At 47.4% G+C, this 21,015-nt stretch overlaps 1 protein-coding gene across 3 annotated transcripts in view; it reads left to right on the top strand.

Annotated features, from left to right (window-relative positions):
* Positions 1 to 5,537: 5,537 nt before the first annotated feature.
* The window catches only part of ERMP1 (endoplasmic reticulum metallopeptidase 1), a 42,799-nt gene continuing 27,321 nt past the window's right edge, over positions 5,538 to 21,015 (top strand). The window contains exons 1-4 of one of the 3 annotated variants that reach the window (XM_032307527.1): positions 5,538 to 5,981; positions 7,340 to 7,641; positions 12,298 to 12,425; positions 13,045 to 13,150. In XM_032307527.1, the coding sequence (XP_032163418.1) occupies positions 5,644 to 5,981; positions 7,340 to 7,641; positions 12,298 to 12,425; positions 13,045 to 13,150 (874 nt within the window). In that variant the 5' untranslated portion in view covers positions 5,538 to 5,643. Of the gene's footprint in view, positions 5,982 to 6,005; positions 6,137 to 7,339; positions 7,642 to 12,297; positions 12,426 to 13,044; positions 13,151 to 21,015 lie in introns of those variants that run through there. The other 2 variants (XM_032307526.1, XM_032307528.1) reach the window with 2 other exon arrangements.

The following is a 21,015-nucleotide window of genomic DNA, read 5'->3' as shown; positions in this document are numbered from 1 at the left end:
GGCTCTTAGAGGGAACAGCCTGCCCAGGCTAGACAAGGTGGCAGAGACACAAATGGATTAAAAAAAAAAAAATACAAAGGAAAACACAAAGGATATAAAGGAGCCACTCATGGGTCCCTAAGTTGTTGCTTTGGTGTTTTTCCTCCCACACATTTAATATCTATTCAATAGAGTCCTTATTCATTTTGTATCTTTATTTTTTTCTCTTAACACTTAACAATATGAGCACTTCTTCCACATTGTTGAACAGACTTGGGTGATGTGGCGTTTAATGCTACGTGATGTCTCACCCTCTGGATGCACTATAATTTATTGGGACTTTTCCTTTTTTTTTTTTTTTATGCCGAAGTAGTTGCCACATATTTGATTTTCATAGATGGGCGTTCTTTTGCAATTGCTAAAAGTTACATCGTCAGTAGATTCCTACAACCGAAAACACTGCATCAAAAGTTGTGTATTTTTTTTTAAGATTTTATTTGACAGAGAGAGAGAGTACAAGCAGGCAGAAAGAGGTGGGAAGCAGGCTCTCTCTACTGAGCAGAGAGCCCGATGCAGGGCTCAATCCCAGGAGCCCGAGATCATGACCTGAGCCGAAGGTAGAGGCTTAACCCACTGAGCCACCCAGGCACCCCAAAAGTAGTGCATTCTTTTAAGACTCTTGGCATATCTTTCTGGAAGGGCATTCCAGTATATTTCCCACCTGCATCATATGAAGGTGTTCACCAGCTCATCTTTTTGAGTGGTGCATATTTTAATTAAAAGCAGGACAAAAAGGGGCGCCTGGGTGGCTCAGTGGGTTAAAGCCTCTGCCTTCAGGTCAGGTCATGATCCCAGGGTCCTGGGATCGAGCCCCACTTCGGGCTCTCTGCTCAGTGGGGAGCCTGCTTCCTCCTCTCTCTCTGCCTGCTTGTGATCTCTGTCTGTCAAATACATAAATAAAATCTTTAAAAAAAAAAAAACAACCAGGACAAAAAACTTTTTCAACATGGTGAGTTGAAAATGGTCCACATTTTTACATGTGTACTTTCAATCGGAAGGATGAATGGTTTACATATTTTTCTATTGAGGCGTTGGTGTTTGCCTTACTGATTTTAATATATATGATTAAATAGATCTGTTAAATTATAATAAATTATAAGTGTAATAGATTTAATTTTATATTTGTATGTGATCTATCAAGGCAGAATGAGAATGGAAGTATATGGGTCCCTTGTTTTTGGAATTTGTTGAAAATAACGTTTCAGGTTTGTCATTTGACTTTTCATATTTTGGGTGATTTTTTAAAAAAAGATTTTATAGATTTGAGAGAGAGGTGAGTGGGGGAGAGCATGAGCAGGGGATAAGGGCAGAGGGAGAGGGAGAAGCAGACTCCCCACTGCGCGGGGAGCCCAACGCCAGGCTCTGGGATCATGACCTGAGCCAAAGGCAGAAGCTTAACTGACTGAGCCACCCAGGCGCCCAGTGATTGTTTTTGATATGAAGTTTTCAGTTTTGTATAGTCAAATGGGACTTTGTTTGTTTGTTTGTTTATTTATTTATTTATTTTTTTGTTAAAGAGCCCTTGTCCATTCGGAGTCTTTATTCTTTAATTATGTTTACCTTTTCTCTCTCTCTCTTTTTAAAGATTTATTAAAAGATTATTATTATTTTAAAGATTTTATTTATTTATTTGACAGATAGAGATCACAAGTAGGCAGAGAGGCAAGCAGATTGAGAGAGAGAGAGAGAGAGAGAGGAGGAAGCAGGCTCCCCGCTGAACAGAGAGCCCGGTGCAGGACTCGATCCCAGGATCCTGAGATCACGACCTGAGCTGAAGGCAGTGGCTTAATCCACTGAGCCACCCAGGCGCCCCTATTAAAAGATTATTAAAGATTTATTTATTTGAGGGAAGAGGGGCAGAGGGAGAGAGAGAATCCCAAACAGACTTCAGGCTAAGTGGGGAGCCTGACATGGAGCTTGATCCCAGGACCCTGAGATCATGACCTGAGCAGAAACCAAGAGTCAGACACTGAAGGGGCTGAGTCACCTGGGCACCCCTACCTTATTTCTTATCAGTTAAAACATTTATATTTAATTCTGAATTTTACTTTATTTTTCTTTTTGGGTATGTAATATGGTGTAAGACTCTAATTTAATTTTTTTTTTTTAAATCCCCAAAAGAGCCAGTTTTCTCAGTCCATTTGTCTTCTGCAGCTGGTTTGGATTCTCTTCTCACCTCTTGGCTCGGGCCGCCCCTAATTTTACTGTCACTATAGTGTGAAGTCAAAGGCACCCTCTGCCGGCCTCAGTCCTGGAGACTGAGAGGTGCCCTGGTAGCACCTCTTCCAAAGAAGGGGGCACATCGGCTCTGAGGTGACCTCGGTGGAAGATAGGGACTGGCGTTTCCTCTGAATACTGACAGCCTGCACGGCCTTTCACTCAACTTGGCTAGCTTACTAGAAAATACCAAGAGATGGCAAAACAGAAGGGACTTGGGACATCTTGGTGCCTGTAGGCTGGTCAGACTCTCACTCTGTCACTTGTCTGTGAAGTGGGATGAAGTGAGTCAACTTGTTATCCGTAGGTTACCAGATAGAGCTTCCGGAGCCTTTCCAGTCTCATTCCACCCCCATCAACAATCTGATCTGTGGGAACTAGGGCATATGTTGTGTGCACTGTGGTCTACAACCCACGCAAACAAAAATACAGCTCAGTGGCTTCAAACACTTCAAAGGCCAGACATTAGCCAAGTCTCCTGTTAGCTTCCATGATCTAGGCGTGGCCAGGGTGCTGCTTTGCTTGGTATGGAGACTCTGAGCAGGATTACAACACATCACCTAGCCTATGGCCGCTTCACAGCTCAGAACCACCCCAGAGTCCTTGGTGTGGCTCAGGAGGCCCTCCTGCACGGGCCCCTGCCCGCTTCTCTGACCACCCCCTCCATCACAGCCCCACTTGCTCAGTCTGCTTGGAGCCACATGCCCTAGGCAGCATTGCTTCTGAACACCCCGATTCATTTCCCTCTATCTAGAACATTCTCTCCTCAGGCCCTTATGGCCCACCCATTCCTTGGTTCATTCGGGTCACCTTACGTGTCATCTCCGAGAGCTCCTCCTTGATTCCTCAACTTATAAAAAGAAAAAAAAAAAAAAAAACCAGACCAGGTCACTCAATTCTCTGCTTTATTTTTCTTTATAGCAGTTTATGTGACATTTTCTTCACCCATAAATATACACCCTCTTGTTTATTTTCTCTCCCAACTAGAATGTATCCTCTGTGAAGGCAGAAATACTGATTTGTCCTTTGCTATGTTTCCTCACCTTGGTTGGTATCTGACAGAGTAGATATGCAGTGGTTGGTAGCTTAAAAATACTCAAATGTGAATACCATAGTTGACACAAGTCTAGAGAAAAGCTGTCGTCCAAGCACCCAGCTGTAAAAATGTGTGCCATCTAGGGCCCTATGATGATCACAATGGGAGATGGTCTTTATTCCCATCTGCAAAAGTCTGTATAAGCAGCAACATTCCAGAAAACATTAATTAATGAGACTTATGCATGAGGATCTTTCATTAAGTATTAGCTGATTAATCCTCACTAAAGCCCTTTAAGGCAGATATTATCTCTGTTGTCACAGATAAGGATCCTGAGACTGTAAACTCACAGGATGACATATTTATCAAAGGGATCCAATTCAGGATCTCGGATCTGACTCCAACAGCCGGGCTCCTTTCTGCTCTGGTGTACTGCCTTCCATGGAAGGTCATCAGAGATGCTTAGCACACATTATCCATCCCGAAAAAGAGAGCTCATATGACTTAACCACTAGCACAGCTTCTAGGGGCACAACTTATCCTTAGGTTTTCTGATACCCCCCAGCCTAGAAAGTGACAGCATAAAATACTAAAGCTTAAAAGACCATGGGACATGCATGCCCTTCCCCTAAGAATGAGTGAGCTCTACATCTTGTTACACTACAGTGAACAGAACTGTTTCTGAGGTCTTATCTTTCAAAGGTAGAGATTTTTTCGAAAGAGAATAGCAAAAAAGCTGGTTCTTATAAAAGACAATATATATTCATTTGCTCATTCTGTAACATTCTGTAAGTATGTTTTAGGTGCCAGTCATGGGCTAGCCAGAGACATAAGCCCTGGGGACACAGTGATGAATAAACCAGGTAGACATTGTCTTTGGTCTCACGGACCTCATGGGCTAAAAAGGATCTTTGTTACAATGATGCTGCCGCCATAAACTTTCATTTTACGGCTCAAGAAATATTTACAGACGACTTACTATTTCCCAGTTGGGATTAAGAGGAGGAATAAAATGGCGAGCAAAGCCAGACATGGTTCCTGCTTTCATGGAGCTTACAGTCTCACGGGAAAGATGGTCAATAATAATATGCGTCCATGGTGCTGTGAGACCCTACAAATAGGGGAAGCTGGCTTCCTTAGTTTAGGAGATTTCTGCTTGAGGAAGTGCCGCTGGAGCTGAGGTCTGGAGGAGGAAGAGAAGGTGACTAGGCAATAAAGGGAGGGACGAACCCTCCGAGCACCTCGAACAGCAGGTGAGAGGATCCTACTGTAGAAGGAAAGATGGCAGCAGGAGGGACAGTGAAAGAGGACTGTGTGTCGGGAGAGCTGGGAAGAAGGAGTGTCCTGGTTTCAGGTGGCCCCGAGCTCTGGCCAGGAGCAGCCCCGGGGGTGCCGTGTCCCTCCCTAGCTGGCCTCCAGGTTCACGGTCTTGGAACTGCAGCAACTCCATGGTGGACACACACAGCTTGGAGGCAGGGAGGCTCAGGGCGTCAGCAGGTGACCCCTAGTATCTACACTAAAACCAAGGTTACACCTCCGAGAGACTGGGAGAGAGCGACAGCTTTCCCGAACCTTCCTTTCCAGAGTGCCAGACACAGCAGTGGGCCAGAATGCTGGTTTGCTGGTTTTTGTGTGTGTGTGTGTGGGGGGGGGGGGGTCGTCCCACCAAACTGGATCTAAGTTCTTCATCTGTTACCCGTTAGGTTTCTGGGCTATTCAGTAAGAACAAAAATCTTTTCGGGGTTCTTGTGAGACTCAAACGCGATGACGCATGAAAGCCCTGAGCGCAGGGCCTGGCTCGCGGCTGATGCTCGGTAAGAGGGAGCGCTGGTTGTCCTCCATCTGTCAAACGGGGACCATGAGAGGACTGGTTCCTCACATGCTTAGGAAGATGCGTGCTGGGACGGCGCGTGTGGGGCCGCAGGCTGGGCTCCTCTGCGCAGCCCCGGATCTAATTTTAGGAGCCGGGAGCCTACTCTTCCCGCTCTGTGGCCCCTTGTGAAGGCGGGGCCGCCGTGCTCGGAATCCGCCCGGGGCACCACGCGCGTCCTTTTAGAACCTCGCGTGGCCAGGTTTCTGGGTACCCTTCCGCGTGGAAAGCTCCGTCCCACCCCGGGAAGGGCAGCTCTGCCGCAGGAGGCACAGCCGTCACGCCCACCCGTGGGCCGGCCCGCCGCGGTGCCCGCCGCCGACCTGCCCCGGGGCTGGCGCGCGCAGGCCGGGCCAATCAGAAGAAGTTTGGCCCTCCGCAGGCTCCGTCCGCTCACTAGGGGGCGCTGCAGCGGCCGCGGAGCTCCGGGGCCGGCGCGGGCCGGAACGGTCGGTGGGGCTGGCGGCCGAAGCTCGTGGCCATGGAGTGGGGCTTGGAGTCGGCGGCCGTGAGGCGGCACCGCGTTGGAGGGGAGCGCCGGGAGGGCCCGGCGGCCGCGCCCCAGCCAGGGAGAGCGGCCCCGGCGCCCGAGCCCCCGGCGGACGCGTGCGGCGGCGGCGCGAGGACGCGGAAGCGGAGCGCGGGGGGCGGCGGCGGCGCGAGCCGGGGCTCGGGGACCGGGCTGTCCGAGGCGCGCGCCGCGCTGGGGCTGGCGCTCTACCTGCTTGTGCTGCGGGCGCTCGTGCAGCTCTCACTGCAGCAGCTCGTGCTGCGCGGGGCCGCCGGCCGCCACGGGGAGTTCGACGCTCGCCAAGCCAGGTACCCGCCGCTCCCGCCCGGCCCACGCGTCCCTCTGCGGTTGCGGCCGGGCCCTGGGGCTGCAGCACCTGCGTGCGGCCGCCCCCGCGGGATCGCCCGGGCTCGGCGGCCGGGCGGGCCCCCGTGCGTCCCTGCCCCGGAGTCCCTGCTTACGGGTGCCTTGCCCCCCTGTGAAGCCGGTGGTGCGGCTGGGAGCCGGGGAGGTGCCCGGGCTGGGGGGGTGGTGGTGGGGGGGGGTTGCGGATTGCGCTTGCTTGTCCGCCTCCGTTCTGCCCCACTTGCGCTTGAAGGGTTGGTAGTCGTCCCACATCTTCGGGAGCACTTCCACTTTTTACTACTCCTGCTTTCCAAATGAAATGGGGGGTGCCATTTGTGTATCTAGGCCGTTTTACAAATTGGGTGTAGGGGGATAAGGCAGTGCTCTTCTTGGGGGTCACGGTCCTCATACCTGTAAGCCATGGAGGCTTTTTCTGAACGACTGTGCATTCAGAGTTTTGCAGTTTCAGAGTTCTCAGATTCCTGAAGTTTGTCCTTGGGCCCCTGGTGTGTGAGATTTGGTGGTTTCTTTTCTGGTTTGTTGTTTTAAAGAACAGAGACCTTTGAGCATGCTAGGGGAGGCGATTAAAGTCAAAGGTATTGTAACGCCAAGTATATCAAAGTTCCTAAAGTCTTAAGCTAGCCGAATTTTCAAGTCACTGTGTTTTAAAAAACTTTTGACTACAAAGTGCTGGAAGCTTATTTTCTTAAGGACTTTCTGGAACACACCTCCCCCGCTCCCTTTTTGCCCATTTGGAATGCAGTGAAAAGACAACACATTTTTTTTTGTTTGTTAGTTTGTTTTAGGGGTAGGGTTGGCTTTGGTCTGAATCGAAGGTAGTAGGCCTAGTGTGCACTGAGGGGGCTGCGTACATTCTAAACGATCAAAAGTTTTCCTTTCTTATTCAACCTCTCTCATTAATTGTCTTTGCTCATTGGCTTGAGAATCAGTAACCCTCCAGAGTGTGGTCCCATGAAGCTGGGTTCTGTCTGTCCAGCCTTAAAGAGACTGCATGTTCAGAACAGAATTCCTGGTCTTTGTGTTGATTTGGTATGGAGACAGCGAGAATTGGGGAGTGGAGTGAGTGGAGAAAACTCAGAAGGGAGGAGCTCACCAGAGGCAAAATAAAATGATGGAAACTTACAAGTGATTTTCACAGGGTACCTGAAGTAATAAAAGTCAGCCTTTTTAATGTGAGAAATCAAAGGACTTGTTTGTGCTGGGGAGGGGGGGAGGGCTTACAGGAAAAATTTGCCTTGCGTCAAGCCCTAGTTCTAAGCCCAGTGCTCCTTGTCACCGTCATCCTTTTGGTTGCTTCCAGAGATTATCTTGAACACATAACATCCATCGGCCCCAGGACCACAGGAAGTCCAGAAAACGAAATCGTGACGGTCCGTTACCTTTTGGAACAGATTAAACTGATTGAAGCTCAGAGCAACAGCCTTCACAGGATTTCAGTGGATGTACAGCGGCCCACAGGCTCCTTTAGCATTGACTTCTTGGGAGGTTTTACAAGCTACTACGACAACATCACCAACGTCGTGGTGAAGCTGGAGCCCAGGGACGGAGCCCAGCACGCGGTCCTGGCGAACTGTCATTTTGACTCCGTGGCAAACTCGCCAGGTACGGACCTGGTCTTTAGGGCTGTTGGAGTTGCGCGTCGGTCAGCCCAGAAAGCTTATTAACCCCAAGCTGCGTGGGCACTTGTTCAAGACAGTTAGAATCCTAACGTTTTGTTGAAGATCCAGAGCCTGGCTAGTGGCTCAAGTGCTTGCTTGCTTGAGGTTCTGAGCGTCCACGCCAGCAGCGCAGTGACAGGACATGGAATGTTTCTGGTCGATGGCAGCTGCCTCAGCAGTCGGCATTGCCGGTCGTGTCCCTGTGTTCCTGTGTCCCGGGGTCAGGTTCTTCCAGTTGAAGTGTTTAGTCAGCTAGATGTTGTACAAGGCTTTATGCATTTGGGGTGAAGGAACTGTTTTGCCTTCAGGGAATGCAGGGTTTGGAGGACAGCTCTCCTGGCAGTGTCTGCGACCGGTAAAGGGAGGATTTTGGTTCACTGGGGATGCCGTCCTCTGAGAATATCTCCTGAATCCATAAATCTTGCCCTGAAAATAGTTTGGCAAAATAGAATACTTGATGTTTAGGTTGGTGCCTGACACGATAAATACTTGTAGAATGAATGAGCATTCCCTAAATTGGACTTGTATTTTTAAAAATAAGATTCATGAGAGAGGTTTTCAGTAGTTAGATTTTAAGTAGGGTTGAATAGAAAGCAGTAGCTTTTTATAATGGAATCATGATATCTGGGAACTGGAGGAGCCCAGGTGGCATCTGTTCCACCCGGTCTTTTGTCACAGGAGTAAACGCAGGCGGTCACCACTGATCAGAGATGGAGGTAGCACCAGATGCTGCGCCTTCTAGCCCGTCAGTTCTTTGAGCTGCGTTTAAAGGAAGGAGAGTATTAGCGGGTAGTTAATGTTCTTTTTGGCAGACTACCTCACCTCTTCTTTGCTTGGTTTCTGGTCTGTAAATGGAGATAGTAGGACTTCCGTGGCATGAAAAATATTTTTTTCCCACTGTTACTTGATAGTAATATTTCTGAATTGCTTGAACTTCTAGCAGGCTCATATGAGCATTCCGAGTTGTATAAAAGATAAAAAAATTGATAAAATGATTCGTACTAGGATGTCTCTCATCACAAAGACTGCCAATTACACTTAGAATGTAGCATTCTTTTTCAAGTATCCGTGTACAAACCTCTGTTTTATAAAGTCAGAAATACCTTTGTGTGTGCTTAGGGAAACCAGTACTCTTTATGCCTACTTCAAAGAACCTGTAAATTAAGCGCCACCCCCACACTCCCCTATTACAGTGCTTAAATTCTTGGATGGGACAGATGAACACTGTGGTTATTGAAGAGCATTAGAAAGGAAAGATGTGATGCAAGTCTCAGAATCATAGTGCCAGATGTTACAAATCACATACATGGAAATGACAGCGGTTTTATGGGTCATTGGAACCCATTTTTAATTAAAATTTTATAAGAATACCTAGCCAACAATTTCAAGGAAATTTCTGTCAATTACCAATTGTCCAGACAGTTGAAAATAAATAGAAATAGCTGAAGACGGCAATCATGAAAGAGACCATCAACTGTATCCTTTCAGTGGACGGACTAAGTGAAACACGGAGATGCGTTTTTTTTTTCTTTCTTTCTCTCTTTTAGCTCTCCTCAGCAGCGTATCGGGAACTTTAGGAACTGATATACCACTTGGGAGTAATGTTACCCACAGAAAGGCCTTAAATGTCTTCTTGGGTTTGCTGCATAGCTCTAGGGTATTGGTAGACGAGAGTGAATTATTTCAGGGGTGGTTTCAATTTCAGGGTTAATTCTCACTGAAAGTGAGGTTGGCGTACCGCCTGCCCTTAGAGATGCGGTCCTCGAACTTTCCTTCCCTTTCTGAGAGGTATCTAATCGGGGAGCCCCGGCTGGCTCAGTCCGTTAAGCATCTGACTCTTGATTTCAACTCAGGTCATGAGCTCAAGGTCGTGAGATCAAGCCCCATGTCAGGCTCAGCCCTGGGCTTGGAGCCTACTTGGGATTCTCTCTCTTCCTCTCCTTCTGTCCCTCTGTACCCCCCCCACTCCCCCAAGATGCAATCTTCTCTAGTCCCATTCTCAGATGCCAGAGCCATTAAAGGAAGGTAAGTGGACAGGTTAACTTTTTAATCAACCCTAGAGGTATTTCTTTGAGTTTTCCTTTTTTTCACTTTGAATAAACATTTCAGTGTGTGCTCTTTACATTGAAGTAACTCAGTCTCAAAGTTAAAAAACAGTCATTTCCTTGGGGTGCCAGAAGCTGTTACTTTTTATTGATAGTGTGTGGACTTTCTGCTCCATAGTAATTAGATAATGATTACTTTGTTTCACTTTGATTTAAAATATAATCTAGTGACCCTACAAAGACAGGGATGGCTAATTCGTTTCTTCTTGAGTAGGAAGTGGGTCTGGAATTTACCAGTGCTGGAGTAAGCATGTTAGCTGGTTTCAGAGTGTTTCTTAAATTTGTGAAGAGAAGGGGCGCCTGGGTGGCTCAGTGGGTTAAGCCACTGCCTTTGGCTCAGGTCATGATCTCAGGGTCCTGGGATTGAGTCCCGTATCGGGCTCTCTGCTCAGCAGGGAGCCTGCTTCCCTCTCTCTCTCTCTGCCTGCCTCTCTGCCTACTTGTGATCTCTGTCTGTCAAATAAATAAATAAAATCTTAAAAAAAATTGTGAAGAGAAGGAACAATTTATTTTTATTTATTTATTTTTTAAAGATTTGATTTACTTATTTGACAAAGATCACAAGTAGGCAGAGAGGCAGGCAGAGAAAGAGGGAGAAGCAGATTCCCCGCTGAGCAGAGAGCCTGATGTGGGGCTCGATCCCAGGACCCCAAGATGATGACCTGAGTTGAAAGCAGAGGCTTAACCCACTGAGCCACCCAGGCGTCCCCAGAAGGAACAATTTAGTACTGGATGTGGTTCCTGTGTCCTTAAAATTCTCATAACACGCCTGTGAGGTAACTGTCATTAGCCTTGATCTCCAGACCAGGAAATTGTAGGGTAAGTGACAGCTAGAATTTACTTCCAGGTGTTTCTTGCCCTGAAACTCACTCTAAATTCTGCAGCACCCTGCCTCCCAGTGTGTAAACCCAGAAATGTTCTTGGCCTGGGTTATTTCTGTGTCTTGTTTACTTAAACTTGAAACTTTTTAATATGTTAGATTTCAAATTGTACAAGAGCAGAATTGTTTGACAACGGTGTACTCACCACCCAACTTCAAAGGCCTGTTCTTCTTTTCTCTCCGCGCCCCTGTACCCTTGGCTAGCTATTTTTTTTTTTAAAGATTTTATTTATTTATTTGACAGGCAGAGATCACAAGTGGGCAGAGAGGCAGGCAGAGAGAGAGGAGGAAGCAGGCTCCCTGCAGAGCAGAGAGCCGGATGCGGGGCTCGACCCCGGGACCCTGGGATCATGACCTGAGCAAAGGCAGAGGCTTTAACCCGCTGAGCCACCCAGGCGCCCCTTGGCTAGCTATTTTGAAGCAGATCTCAGCCATACTGATTTCTCTCTATTTCAGTCGGTATCACTGAAGGGTAAGGATTCTTCCTGGACATAGTCATAAGACCATGAATTACCTCACCTAAAATACTCAATATCATCAATTGTCCGGTCAGTTCCTTTACCTCTTCAAGTGTTTAAAAAAAAAAGAAATCAAGGTATGAAAGTCATCTTTATAATCATCTTTAATCTGTGAAGTTTCTGAATCCGGCTGAAGGGAAGCGGTCTGACGAGGGCCTTCGCTTTCTCGCTGCCGGTAGTACGGGTGCTGTTCAGGTCGCTGGCACCCGTTCCTGTGTCGTACTAACCCGGGCCGTTTTGTACTTGTTTGTCACCTAATCCCTTTCATGACATGAACTTTAAAAAATGTGAACCCCCCCCCCCCCCTCCGTCAGTGTGGAGGGAAGTGCGGCTTTGGGATTGCGGCAGGAAAGGCACAGAGGTGACAGGGACGACGCCGGAAGCCAGAGCACCAGACGTGAGGTTACTGTGGAGGACATGGCCCGAGGAGAGGGAATGGAGCACATTGCCCCGGGGTGACGAGCATGCCACTCTTCAGTAGTAAGTGAGGTCCCTCCTGGCTGCTGATTGAACAGATGTGAGTTGAGTGACATTCGGGGCAGGCGTGGTCCCACACAGGCCGGCAGGTCAACCAGACGACGGTCCCAGCCCTGTGGAGTGAGGCGGGGTCGAGCTGACCGACAGCCATGCTTCTGGTCTTGCAGCCACCGCGGTGCTTTTCTGTGGGAAGTAGGCTCCACGCCCCGCATGGAGCCCAGCGCAAGGCTAGAACTCCTGACCCTGAGATCAGAACCTGAGCTGAGATCAAGAGTTGGACACTCAACTGACTGAGCCACACTGTGGAGCTTTCTTGATGAGAAAAACCCATTCGTAGCCATGATGGTTCATCCTGTAAAAGGTTTTTTTTTGTTTTTTAAATTTTTTTGTTTTTTGGTTTTTTTTTTAGTTTCAAAGATTTTATTTACTTAGAAGCGAGAGCATGAGCAGCAGAGGGAGAGGGAGAAGCCGACTCCCCACTGCACAGGGAGCCTGATGCGGGGCTCGATCCCAGGACCCTGGGCTGAAGGCAGATGCTTAACCGACTGAGCCACCCAGGCACCGCTTCATCCTCTAAGAGTTTTAAAATCTGAGGAGCAATCTCGTTTTCTGATTTAAAGGTGCCAGCGATGATGCCGTTAGCTGTTCAGTGATGCTGGAGGTCCTTCGTGTCTTGTCCGTGTCTTCAGAAGCCTTACATCATGCTGTCATATTTCTCTTTAATGGTGCTGAGGAAAATGTCCTACAGGTGAGATTTTACTCTTGGAGGTACTAGATTTGAGTAATAACAAAGAGTATAGTAATAATACTAACCCACACTTGGATTATTCATTTGTGTAGGTCACACAGTAGTATCACGTAACAATAACGTTGTGCCCGGCAGGGCCTCAAAAACCCCACAGCCCCTGCGGACCCACGGGCAGCATTTGAGAACTCGCCACAGATCATCTTGTCAGTGTTTGATTCATAAAAGGGCTCTGTGAGGGCACAGTTAACCACCTCGCGGTTTCTGGGACCCCGGAGTTCCAGAGCTGTTTTGAGAGCGGCACGCAGTGTGAACACCCGAGCCCGAGGCTCGTCCTTTCTGCTCTGTCACTGGCCCAGCCTCACGCTTGCTGACGGTGCCGGGCTCTGCTCAGGGGTATCAGGCTGCCTTCCGGGATGGTGACTTTCCACTCAGCAGACGCTCGCAGCCGTCAGGCGTGGAGAAGCAGACACGTGTCTTGAGATCCTACCTTCGAAAAAAAATATTTTTCCCGTTCTTCCCCTTATCAGCAGAGACACTCTGTCTTTAAAATAAGCAAAATAAAGGCTTCGATAATTTAAGGTTGTTTAACCTATATTTGTTTTATTCCCTTCTTACTCAGGCCAGTCACGGTTTCATAACTCAGCACCCCTGGGCCAGCCTGATTCGCGCATTTATTAACCTGGAGGCGGCGGGCGTGGGAGGGAAGGAGCTGGTGTTCCAAACAGGTACGTGAGCCTGAGTTTCACATTTTCCTATCTTTGCATGCAGTTCTTATTTTTATGAAACTGGAAGCTTCTCGGACTTAATCTCTCTGGTGAAACAAACCTTTGTAAAGCACGGGATACTTTTGCTTGGTCGTTGTTGGCATTTTTAACAAGATGATGTGATAGCACCTGACACTTGCATTGCACTTATTATGCGCCAAGTGTTGTTCAGAGCATTGTCTGTGTACTAAGTCACGTAGTCCTCAGAGCAGCCTCAAGGCTGAGTCCTGTCACGACTGTCACTTCGCATGGGAAGACCGAGCCAGGAGACATCACAATGTTCGTGAGGCCGCATAGTTGGGAAAAGTCGCAGTGGGATGGAACCTAGGCCGCCTAGGCTCGCAGCCCTTCCTCGTAACCACGAACCAGATTGTCATGTAGGCGGAGGACGTTGTTCTGTCTGTTACGGGTGATCATGATCTAAGTAATACTCAGTGACAACTGTTTCATGAGTTAAATGAGAAAATACGCTTCTGGTTAAGGGGCTTTAAGTCGATCATTGAATTAATTTGAATCTCACTGAATTCAGTAATACTTCATCAGCCAGAGAAATATTTTTAATTTGACAAGTAATCCTTCCGAAGGGTAAGGAGATGATGGGGCACGAGGATAGCGCCCATTAAGTCAGTGAGGGTCATTTGTTGTGTTTTTTAACAGAATTCAAAGTTCTGGGCTTCCTAGACTCTCATGTGGGAAGTTGCACATCATTTTCCTCCGTGTGTTAGAAATGTGCACAGTGTGCTTTACCCAGACACAGAGCATTTGGTATAAGTTCTGTAATGGGGGGCCCGAGATGGGCTAGAAGAAGTTAGCTGATAGGGGAGCTGTTTAGTGCCCTTTACAGACCCGGTGTCGGGGGAGATGTGCTAAGCATGTCTTTATACATACCTTAAACAGTACGGTGTTTTAATATTCTCCAACTTACTTTAGACATTTACCCTTCAGAATGGACATACGTTTTACGTCAGCTGACCTCTGAGAATCTCAAGGTCATGAGATGAGAAGGATGTGCTCCTTTCCTTCTGCCTCTCTGACCTTTCTGCTTGCTCTCACGCCTCACCTAACCTGTGGGAAGCTGGCGCTGACCTCTGTGGGGCTCAGTAGAGGCCACACTATTACCCGTGCCCTCCTGCTCTGGGGTTTAGTCAGAATAGGGGGGTTATGGGATGGAACGACCACCGGATCAAAAAGCAGCAAGAGGAAATTCTGCAAGCAGAGCTGACGCCATGTCTGTCCTCCAGTGAAAATGTCAGGGCCCCGCACGGGCAGGAGCGTGTCTGTGCGTCTTCCCTCCTGGGGGGGGGGTGCTCTGTGTGAAGTGCTCAGTCCAGTTTGCCCTGGACTCCTAGGACCCAGATCAAAACCAGTCCTGAGGTGTAGCCTGTACCTCTCCTGAATTTATTCTGTGCATCTATATGAACACACGTGTGTTCTGTGCTTGTATAGAAGTGAATTTTACACGTGTGTAGTCCAGAGAGGTTAAAACCTGAGGTTTCCCTCGGGTCAGTTAGCTCTAGATCCAAGTTAATGTCTTCGTTCACATTTATCGAGGACCCACTTCTGCTGGGTGTGCCTAGCCTACAGTCCATGATCTTTTTACTAAGTGTGGGTAGTTTTACATAGATGTTACACACCTGCATACATGTTAGACGTGTTCTCTGGAAAGATGCAGACAGACTCCAGTGACAGTCCCTGCTGGCTGGTGAGTGTTGCCGGGGTAGGTGTCCCTGGGGCAGAGGAGGGGGCTAAATGTGAAAAGCCACCTTGAACTCTCCGTTGCTTCATGAATTTAAAACCAGAATTGTCATTACTGCTTTACTTACACTCTTTTTACCTCTCTGTATTATTTACATTTTGCATTGCATTTGGTGACGTCAATAGTGAAAGTGAAGAACAGTTGTTACTAATTAGAGATATACAGTTTCCCCTGAGACAGCGCAGGAGTTGGGGCGCTGGTCCCCTGAATGGTTGAAAATCTGTGTGTAACTCTTCTTTTTTTCCTTAAGATTTTTAAAATTTATTTATTTGACAGACAGAGATCACAAGTAGGCAGAGAGGCAGGCAGAGAGAGAGAGAGAGAGAGAGAGAGGAGGAAGCAGTCTCCCCACCGAGCAGAGAGCCGGATGCGGGGCTTGATCCCAGAACCCTGGGATCATGACCTGAGCCGAAGGCAGAGGCTTTAACCCACTGAGCCCCCCAGGTGCCCCTGTGTCTAACTCTTGACTCCCCAAAAACCCAACTACTGGTCTACCATAAACTGGAAGCCTTACTGATAATGAGCAGTCATTCAGCACAGATTTGCACGTTGGATGTATTGTGTATTTTAACCCTTAACAGAGTGAGCTAGAGAAAAGACAATGTTCTTAGGAAAATCACAAGAGAAAATACACTTCCAGTATTACACATAGTTATTGAAAAAAATCTTCATGGGAGTGGACTGGCACAGTTCAAACCCGTGTTCTAAGCGTTAACTGTACATACAGTTCAAACGTTTCACTCATTCGAAAATAAAATCCTCACGCTTCAGAATTAATTTTTTCGGGAGGGCATCCTGCAGAAGATTTGGAGAGAATGTGTCCCCCCTTTTCTGAGTTTTTACTCCATGTTTTCCCTGTAGGTTTTGGTAGCTTGTTCCTAAGGCTGAACCACATACGGGACAGCTTCCTGGGCTCGTTCTGACGTTCCAGCACCTTCCTCAGGCTCTCCCTTCACTGTGCCACTGTTCCCTAAACAGTGGCTTCCTTGCGTGGAGGGCTTTCCAATTCAGCGCGGCTTCTACTTGTGACTGCAGAGGGATAAAGCCTCTGGGGTGTGGAGTCCTGCTAGGTTGGCCTGTCCTCAGTTTCGTAAACAGGCACTTGTCCTGTTCTGGAAACGTCTTGGTTAAAACCATTAGTACTCACTCGTGTTACATTGTCCCTTCAGAGAGAAACATTCACCCGGGGAGTTTTCAGTGACTGGAATAATCATTACCACCTAATTCTAAAAAGGGTCAGGATGCATGAAAGAATGACTGACTTTATCAGACTGGCGATCTGTGTCATGACCCAGCAAGGCTGCTTGAATTGTTTAAAGGTGTTATAAAATCCATTATTTAAAAATTTTTTTTTTATTTATTTTTTATTTATTTTTTTAAAGATTTTATTTATTTATTTGACAGAGAGAGATCACAAGTAGATGAAGAGGCAGGCAGAGAGAGAGAGAGAGAGAGAGAAGCAGGCTCCCTGCTGGGCAGAAAGCCCGATGTGGGACTCGATCCCAGGACCCTGGGATCATGACCCGAGCCGAAAGCAGCGGCTTTAACCCACTGAGCCACCCAGGCGCCCCTAAAAAATTTTTTTTTTAAAGATTTTATTTATTCATTTGACAGATAGGGATCACAAGTAGGCAGAGAGGCAGGCCGAGAGAGAGGAGGAAGCAGGCTCCATGCTGAGCAGAGAGCCCGATGCAGGGCTTGATCCCAGGACCCTGAGATCATGACCTAAGCCGAAAGAAGAGGCTCTAACCCACTGAGCCACCCAGGCGCCCCCATTATTTTTAAAATTAAATCAGATTAAACCAGTTAATAAATGTCCCGTGTGAAAAACTCCGATACTACCAACCTTGAGTAGAAGCCCCAAAGCAAAGGGGTCACAGAGTCCTTTTTTTATCTTATGAAACATGTGCCCCATGTCCTGCCCCAGAGCAAACCAGTGTGATGGTTTAGTCCCTGCTCTTCTGGGATTTTTTCTGTGCACACACATTGGCAGAGTGAGTTAATATATATTATAAGATGGGATCCTGCTCTATTTACTGTTTTGTAACCTGCTTGAGATCACATTCATTTAAAACAGAACACAGCTTGGGGCGCCTGGGTGGCTCAGTGGGTTAAGCCGCTGCCTTCGGCGGCTTGGGTCATGATCTCAGGGTCCTGGGATCGAGCCCCGCATGGGGCTCTCTGCTCAGCAGGGAGCCTGCTTCCTCCTCTCTCTCTCTGCCTGCCTCTCCGACTACTTGTGATTTCTCTCTGTCAAATAAATAAATAAAATCTTGAAAAAAACAAACAAAAAAAACCAGAATACAGCTTTATTGAGGTGGAAGCCACATACCATGTAATTCACCCATTTGAAGTAAAACTCAGTGGTTTTTAGATTTGTTGATGGCATTGAGTGGCCATCACTGCATCAATTCTAGAATCTTCTCATCATCCCAAAGAGATGCCACACACTCACTAGTCTGGTTTTTTTCAGTATATAGGATGTTTTCTAAGATTCCTCCATACGTGGTAGCACGTGTGAGTACTTCCTCCTCCTTGTGACTGAATCATGTTCCACTGTCCGGGTATAGTGCGTTTTGTTGGTCCGTTTGTCAGTTGATGGACATTAGGATTGATTTCTGCTTCCAGGCTCTCGGGAATACTGTTGCTGTGGGCATTTATGTGCAAGTCTGTGTGTGGACATATATGTTCCTTTCTTTTGGGTGGATACCTAGGTCATATGATAAATTTATGTTTAACTTTTTAAGAAACTGCCAAACGAAGTAGTCAGGCTTTATTTCAGAAGAAATATAAATTCAGATAGTAGTAAATTCAAACTCTTTTATTTTTTTAGTGAATTTTTTAGACTTTAGATTTGCAGAAAGTAAGTAGAATGATAATGCCCAGTGCTAGTGGGGCGGGCAGTGTTGGAGAGCGATGGGGGAGTGTAGACTGATGCCGTTTTGGGGCAATTTGGCAATTGGTACCACTTTAAAAAAACGTGTGCAAAAACAAAACAAAACAAAACAAAAAAAAACGTGTGCAGACCCTTCTGTCTGACAAGGCCACTTGCAGGAATTTATCCTGTAGAAATAACTGCACATGGACACATTGATCCAAGTACTGCATAGTCTTCTTGGCTTTTTTGTTTTGTTTAAAGATTTTATTTTTTTATTCAATAGACAAAGATCACAAGTAGGCAAAGAGGCAGGCAGAGAGAGGAGGAAGCAGGCTCCCTGCGGAGCTGAGAGCCTGATGCGGGGCTCGATCCCAGCACCCTGGGATCATGACCTGAGCCAAAGGCAGAGGCTTAACCCACTGAGCCACCCAGGTGCCCCTTGGCTTTTTTTTTTTTTAAATAAAGATTTTATTTATTTATTTGACAGAGATCACAAGTAGGCAGAGAAGCAGGCAAAGGTGGGGTGGGGGGAAGCAGGCTCCCTGCTGAGCAGAGAACCCAACGAGGGGCTCGATCCCAGGACTCTGAGATCATGACCTGAGCTGAAGGCAGAGGCCCAATCCGCTGAGCCACCCAGACGCCCCTTCTTGACTTTTTATAAGAGCAAACGATTGCGACTGCCTCCCAGGTCTACGCCCAGGAGCCTGGTTATGTTCATGGTGACGTAATCATTTGCCCCCTCAGGACAGTTGCTTATTTCTCTGGTCGCAGCTCTTGCAGCGTTCCCCAGGAGTGGAAATCCTGGTCTTACCGGGCTCCTGTCGCGCCCGCACAGGCTCCAGCCAGACGCCCCAAGGTCAGACCCCAGATCACACACCCTCGGCAAGCAACCTTGAACCAGTTGCACAACTGCTCCTGCTAGTTCCTCATCTGTAACGCTGGGACAGTGTCAGTAGCCACCTGTCAAGATGAGTAGCGACCGAGTAAAGCCTCAGTTCTGTAATTCCTCATCTAAGGGCCCCCTTGCCTTGTTTGTACGGTGGGGAGTAGCTCCCTCGGGAGCTGACCCACTTGCCGGCCCGGTCTCTCCAGACTTCCTTTTTGTACCAGGGCTTGACTGTAGGCCTCAGCGCGATCGGTGAGAGGCTGGAGCCGGGCTGCGGCGCCGACGCGCAGGAGTTGGCTCTCCGGGGCTTGAAGGGCAGGCAGCGGCCATTGACAACTGTACATCTCTTACCTGCCGATGGGTCTTTCTTTCCCTCCCTCCGTCCTTTCTTCGTTTCTTTCTTAAGATTTTATTTATTTGAGAGGGAGCGCGCCTGCGTGAGTAGGGTGGGACGAGCAGAGGCCGACTCCCCGCTGAGCAGGGAGCCCTATGTGGGCTCAATCCCGGGACCCTGAGATCATGACCTGAGCCACCAGCCGAGCCACCCAGGTGCCCAGGTCTTAACCTTCTTCATACGTGTTGACATTGTAAGTGTCTTTGTTTCATTTTTCATTGTAAAAGAAAAGCACACAGCTCTGCGTGTTCAGCCTGATGAATTTTTACGACAATATAATCATATAACCAGAATCCAGACCAAGATTGAGAGTGTCGTCTGCGCTCCGGATCCGCCCCTCTGACCCTTCCCAGCCTTTTTCCTGTGAAAGGTTACTGCTGTCTGGACTTAGGTCTTGACAGATTTAATTTTGTTTGTGTTTCAACTTTTTTTCCTTTTCTTTTTTTTTTTTTTAAAGATTTTATTTATTTATTTGACACACAGAGAGAGATCACAAGTAGGCAGAGAGGCAGGCAGAGAGAGAGGAGAGAGAGGGGGAAGCAGGCTCCCCGTTGAGCAGAGTCCGATGCGGGGCTCGATCCCAGGACCCTGAGATCATGACCTGAGCCGAAGGCAGAGGCTTAACCCACTGAGCCACCCAGGCGCCTGTGTTTGAACTTTCTGTATATTGATTCCCACACCATGTTTTCTTTTGTGTCTGGTCTCTTTTTTACTCAACATCATGTCTGTAAGATTCATCTGTCTTGTGTTTAGCGGGACTTTATTCTTTTTTTTATTGCTGAATACTCTTCCATTGGCAAGAACAGCCAGTCTGCTGGTGATGTTAGATTGTAGGTTTTGGCTCTTAAGAGGGGTGCTGATATGAGCGTTCTCATAAATGTTACGAGATGTATGTGATGACACACTTCTGAGTAGAGTTAGGCATAACATGTGTGTGTTCAGCTTTGGTAGATACTTTTGGTAGATAACTGCCGTACCTAGATGTGAAAATCCTAAATAAGATATTAGCAAACTGAATCCACCAGTGTGTGTGTGTGTGTGTGTGTGTGTGGTGTGTATGTACACACACATGTGTATATGTATATGTATGTGTATATCTATATATACACCCCCCCCACAAACAGAAAAGGTAACGTTTTCCAACTGAGTTGAGCTTATTCTAGTAATACAAGATGATTTTTTTCCCTCCTAAGTTCCAGGGGTTTAGCAGATGATTCAATATTTGTGTGTATTTCAAAATGATCGCCACAGTAGGTCTAGTTAACATCCGTCATAAGTCACAGAGTATTTTTTCTCATGATGAGAGCCTTTAAGACCTACTCTTCTAGCAGTGCTGCAGTGTATAGTACAGTGTTACTAACAGTCACTGTGCTGTACCTTGCATCCCCAAGACTTATTTTATTTATCTATTTATTTATTTATAAATAAAGATTTCAGTGTTAAGTAGTCTCTGCCCCTCTGTGGGGCTGGAACTCAGAGCTGCCCGCTCCATCACAGGAGCCAGCCGGGCGCCCCAGACTGACTGAGCTGTTGACTGCAAGTTCGTACCTTTCAACCGCCTTCACCCATGTCAGCACCCCCCGCCCCGCCGTCCCCCCGCACCAGCCTGCACCTCTGGCAGCTGTCAGTCTGTCTCTGTATCTCTGAGTTGGGATTATTGTTTTCTTTTGTTTATATTTTATATTTGGGTGAGATTATATGGTATTTCTTTTTCTCTGTGGGACTTATTTAGCATGATGTGCTCAAGGTCTATCCATGCTGTTGCAAATGACAAGATTTCCTCCTCCTTTTAATAGCTGAATAATATTCCATCGTGTACACACAACTGTATGTTTGTAAGACAACTGAAGATGTAAAGGTGAAATGGTGGTCTTAGGATGATGGACTTTTGGGTAGTTCTTCATTTTTAATC

The sequence above is a fragment of the Mustela erminea genome, chromosome 12, assembly GCF_009829155.1.
Source record: "Mustela erminea isolate mMusErm1 chromosome 12, mMusErm1.Pri, whole genome shotgun sequence".
Classification (NCBI taxonomy): Eukaryota; Metazoa; Chordata; class Mammalia; order Carnivora; family Mustelidae; genus Mustela; species Mustela erminea.
Note: the sequence above shows the minus strand (reverse complement) of the source record. Positions and strands in the feature narration are given on the sequence as shown.